We start from the raw sequence: 5,656 nt of genomic DNA on the forward strand, positions 1-5,656 counted from the left end.
TGTGGCGGTAGCAAGCGTTTTGAGAAATCGGTTGAAACAATAAATACATATCTAGTTTTATATTTCAAATGCTATTGCTTCTTCTATTTCATATATATAATTTTTTTTCTTAAATAAAAAAAGATGACGTAATCTCTTTACAAATAATAAGTATATATGAGTAGGGTTGGCAATTAGATTCGTACCTGGAAGGACCCACCTCTAATGGGGGGTTCGAGTCCAAAAAATATTAGCCGGGGCGAGTAACGGGTCCTAATTTTTAGGACCCAGTCGGGCCGGGGGGTCTCTTTGGACCCGAAACGATATATATCATATATGTATAATATATATATATATATATATATATATTACTTTGGAGGCATTGATGTGTTCTCGTTGTTGGTTGTGAATGAGTAAATGGTAAGTAAAATTTTAATTATATTTTTTTAATTTTATTTTAGTAAAATAAATATTAATAAAATATTATAATTTTTGTTTGTTTATTGTTAGGTACTTGTTCAATGGTTGAAGAATGAAAAATTGTCCAACAATTCTTGACGAGGAAGAAGATGAATGATTATGGTGTATTTATTTTTGGACTTGAATATTTGAGAAACAAATTTATTTGTAACTAAAATGTTCACTTTTTTATATTTGTACAATAAATAAAAAATAAAAATATAATCGGGTCCACCGGATTAGACCCGCACCGACGGATTTTGTATTGGGAGGGACGGGCAGGTCCTGGGTCCATCCAAAGTTGGCAGGCGAGTCCCGATTCCACCCAAACTCACTTCGAACCCGCCCCGCATGAGATAGAATAGAAAATGCAACGAGATTTAAAATAAACTCTAATTCGCAATACATATATATTATGTATATATGTATGTATATATATATATATATATAGTGCCCATATAAAGAAAAGGAAAACTTCGAAAGTAAGATAAAAGGGAACAACAATGGTATTTGGTACTAACATTTGAAAAGCCCATTTGTACTATCTACCAACCAAATTAACTTGCTCGAGAAAACACACACTTCCCCCACGTTATTTCTCTCATTTCCCGCTTTTAATGTTGTCTTTTCTCTTTTTGTTTCTACTCAAATTATGGCCTTCTCCACCAACCGAAAATTCTAATCTAATCTGAATTTAGTCGGATTTGAATTTATTATATGACAAGTAAATTATACATATTGTGTAATTGATATACATTTTAAAAATAATAATAAAATCAAATGATAAGCGTATCACATTCATTATGTGATTAGTTTGATTCGGACCTGATCCGGATAAGAATTTTCCCACTACATCATACAAAATCAGTTCATCTCTTTGTTTCACATGCTTTTGTTGTTTTTCTTCATCGCATACTTTAGACGATTTTAAACTTTTCTTTTTCATCCGTTCAAATATATTTTAAATCCCGTAAACTTTTGTTACAAGTATATTTCGAAAAACAACGAACATGACGTGAAAATATAAGCGAGCGGCTCCAAATTATAGCGAGCGGCTCAGTACCAAATTATGTTTAATATCGTTGATCTCTCAACGACTTTTCGTAAATTATTTATGTTATTTTATTTTATAAAAAATTTATAATTAATTGTACACACACATCTGAGCGTACCGCGTACACAGACGGGGTAGTAATAATAACACAATATTTTGGATGAGTCCGAATATTTTAACTTGTGTCCATACCTCCAATATTTATCGCAAACATCTAATTGTTGTTAGGGTTTTTGTCTTTTTTCTTCTTCTTCTTCTCCTTCTCCTTATTTATTTACTTTCTTCCATGACTTTGTAACAAATCCTACCCACCACATTTATGACTACAATTTTCATTTGAATATTTGACAATACAATAATTTGTTAAATTTAAATCAATTTAATTTAATTAATTTAGATATTAAATTTTTCTCGGGATAAAATTAAAATTATTTATTATCGAAGTTTGCATTATATTTGTCGATTTATTTCTTCTCATGTATATAGAGTAACAACAAATATGTTGTATTTTTGGTAAATTACGAAACGTGCATTATAATAATTTCGCCGTCAAAATTTTATAAAATGGAATAATTTTGAGAGATTACGGTATGTTTGCGTTAATATATCATGCTATAAGATAATTAGATTATGAAGTGAACGGCATTTAATGTTCGACATAAATAGTAAAACTCGAACGAATAAAATCATAATCCACCAAATCTTTCCGCAACCGAAATATGAACCTACACGTGGTGAACAGAATAAAAAAAATATTTAAGTGGACATCCGCACACGATTATACATAGCGACAAATATATCTTTTTAGATGATCTCCTTACATACGAAACTACAGTTGCTTGCGTCCAAAAACCGTTAGATGGTTGATTATATAACGACTTGATAGTTTCGTTATTGGTCGTGCAACCATGCACGTAGAATATGCGCTCAACGTACATCGAAAATTCTAATTTTACAGTATAATAGCTAATTTTGTATAATTATACTAAAATAAGAAAATATAACTCAACAAGAAACATAAAATTTAGAAGGTAAAATAACCAAAAAAAATGTGCAAAAAAATTCATTAATTTACCAAGCAATATTTAATAAATGATTTATTAATCACTTAAAATTTACATAAGTAGTATTTGTTCTCATAATCTTTTTACTATTGTTATTATTTATTTATTTATTTATTTTTATTATTATTATTATTACTATTATTACTATTATTATTATTATTATTATTATACGATTTAAACTCTTTGTTATCTATTATATACCAATTATTTTAATTTTCATCAAACCTAAGAAATGAATGAAAAATAATATCTTATTTTTTCCTACATATTTTTTTTAAAAAAAGTCCAATTACAAAATACTGGTTATTATATTTAAAATATATTATAAAAAAATATAATATATAAACTAATAAATCACATTTCAAAAAAAAATAAAAATAAAAACAAAACATAAATTTAAGGTATTATCCACACAATAAATGAATTAGCGTATCGATATTAAATTGCCAAAGAATTATTTTTTGTTAAAAAGAAGTAATTACAAATAATTTTCATCTAATTATAGATATGATCGACGTATTTAAAAATTAATGCGGCGGAAGCATCAGTTGTCGCCGTATTTAGTGTAGAGTGTCTTTAATTTTTATATTAACTAATCGTTATGGCATTTCGTCCCTGTGTGCATATAATAAATAATTTTTTTATATTTTAAAATATATTATACATAATAATAAAATATATAAACGAACATATCATATTTTAATAAATAAATAAATAATTTAACATAAATATATTATTGACACAAAAAAAATTAATTTCGCGTGTGTCACGAACTGTCGTTTGTGAATTAAAAAGATTTTTCTTTCATTATATTAGTATAGATATATAGATGAGAAGAAGAATTTAAGTAGCGATGGTTGAAAAATATATAAGGGATATTTTTGGTAAATTCTAAAAATTGGTGCGGCTGTGTAAGTAATCGTCATTTTTGAATAAAAATGATATTTTATTTTTTATATAGCATAGATATAAATTTTTAAGAAAATAATATAATATTACCCTAATTAGGGTACAATACTGAATACACACACCAAATCCCTCTTCTACGACTCAGTTTGTATACACACACACAAGTTTGCGTGCGTGTGTGTGTGTTTGTTTATATATTAGCAGTATTTTATTGGACTTCTTCTTCTCCACCTCACTTCCATTTCACCCTTTCTCTGCGCAGCAACCACATTGTATCTCTCTCTCTCTCTCTAAACTTCTTCACCTCTCTCTCTCTACAATCCGAAGTTCTTCTTTTCTGAAGCTTCGTTCAGTTTATATCCCATCAAAAGCCCTAGCCCAATATATACAGACAATCATTTACATGCACTTATTCGGATTTGGGATTGTGTGTTCTTGCGGATGGAACTTTGGCGCCGATCGGCCATCAAAAGGTGTTTATTCTGTGTTTTGATTTGTGAGAAGAACTGGTGATAGTTTTCGTTGAAATCAACCGTGCCGTTTTGAAGAGCATTGGCGCTGTTATGGCTTCTACTGTTCCTGCGAAATCTCAGCCGCTACACAATTTTACTCTGCCGCATCTCAAATGGAATAAGGACGGGCACTCGGGCGCCGCCCACCAACGCCGCCGCTCCATCAAATCGCCGTCCCGGAGCCCTAGTATGTCATCCGCATCTCCTATCCGCCAGCCGCCGTTTCGTGATTCCGTTTCAGCGACGCCGCCTCGACGTCAGTCTCCGTTGCGCGACTCCGTGGTGGTGGTGGCGTCGCCGCGTGAGTCTCTGGCTAACGGGGAGCATCTGGGTAAACAGTCTCCGACACCTGGAGAATCATCCAAACTGTATCCAGCTCGCGAGTGGGTGAAACACTCGCCGATCGGTGGAGAGCCGGCGCGGCATTTGCCCAAGCGTGATTTGGCTTCCGAATCGGAGGCTTCGGGCAGAAGTAAAGGGGCTTTGGTTGAGTCCCGGAGAAATAATTCAAAGAGTTTGACGTCGAATAGTATAAAGAATGGGGTTTATTCAACAAATCCTGAACGAGCTACTCAGAAATTTGAGACGAAATCGAAGGGAAAAGAAGTCGATGTGGCTGGAACTAAGAGATCGAAAATCTTAATTAAAATTCCTTGCAAGAACAACAAAACGGAGGAGGAAAGTCCGCAAGAAGAGCCGCTGAAGATTCTGAATGCTGATGAAGATGATGAGAATAATGAAGTGCAAGAAGGGGCGAAGACTAGTAATAGTGTTGATGAAGAAACCAAGACATGGAATTTGAGACCTCGAAAGCCCATACGCAGGTCGCTAAATGTGACTGGAGGTACAGTGAAAAACAATGGTTTGGCGATGCCCGAAAAGAATAAAGCTCAGTCACCCATGAGTCTGAACAATAGATCAGGGGAAAATGAAGGGAACGGCGGGGGTGGTGAGAAGAAGGAGAAGAGGAAGCTGAGCATTTCTGTGGCGCTGTCGAAAGAGGAGATAGAGGAGGACATTTTCGCACTGACTGGATCAAAGCCAGCGAGGAGGCCTAAGAAGAGAGCAAAGAACATACAGAAACAAGTAGATGTAAGACAAGATCTGATATCTGATCTTCTTGGATTATTTCGGCATGGTTCTTATTTCGTGTTTCTAAAATACAATTGATTGATTCATCTGAATTTTTGTGAATTTATTTAATAAACGATTGACTTATCTAATTTTCTTGATTGCAGTCTGTGTTTCCTGGATTATGGCTAGTGTCAATAACAGCAGATTCATACAAGGTGTCTGAAAATTCTCTAAAGGTATTGTGAACACAGTTAGGTTTGATTTCAGTATCGTCGTCTTAGTTTGCTGATTACTGATAAAGTGTCTGTGCTATGTACAGGGTTAGATGCAATCAACTGACAGAAGATCATGGCTTTCAAGTGTGCTCAATGGAAGTTTAATGTTCTTGGCTTCCAAATTTTGTGATGGCACTTGCAGGTATAATCTGCAGGAACTTGTATTTGAAAGGAAGAATAAGTGGTCTTATAGGGTTTAGTTCCCAGTTCTTCTTTTCTTTCTTTTTGATCTCCTAACATAGGGAGATTCATGATAGTTCCTTTATTTATCAGTAGTGGCAGTTGTAAATATGGATTTCTTGATCTTTAAGATTTTCATTCCAGTACCCA

The 5,656-nt window shown here is 33.2% G+C and overlaps 1 protein-coding gene across 1 annotated transcript; it reads left to right on the forward strand.

The window, feature by feature from the left end:
* LOC105173283 lies at positions 3,670-5,656 on the forward strand. The gene is made up of 3 exons (XM_011094978.2): positions 3,670-5,069; positions 5,216-5,287; positions 5,371-5,656. Exons 1-3 carry the CDS (start codon positions 4,029-4,031, stop codon positions 5,374-5,376), a joined length of 1,119 nt encoding a protein of 372 aa, XP_011093280.1. The 5' UTR covers positions 3,670-4,028; the 3' UTR covers positions 5,377-5,656.

Source organism: Sesamum indicum, linkage group LG11 (genome assembly GCF_000512975.1).
Source record: "Sesamum indicum cultivar Zhongzhi No. 13 linkage group LG11, S_indicum_v1.0, whole genome shotgun sequence".
Classification (NCBI taxonomy): Eukaryota; Viridiplantae; Streptophyta; class Magnoliopsida; order Lamiales; family Pedaliaceae; genus Sesamum; species Sesamum indicum.

Bases quoted from the DNA above. Each gene is read 5' to 3' on its own strand.
- LOC105173283 (XM_011094978.2), top strand. From the start codon at position 4,029: ATGGCTTCTACTGTTCCTGCGAAATCTCAGCCGCTACACAATTTTACT. The intron at 5,070-5,215 runs GTAAGACAAGAT...TCTTGATTGCAG, and splicing joins ACATACAGAAACAAGTAGAT to TCTGTGTTTCCTGGATTATG.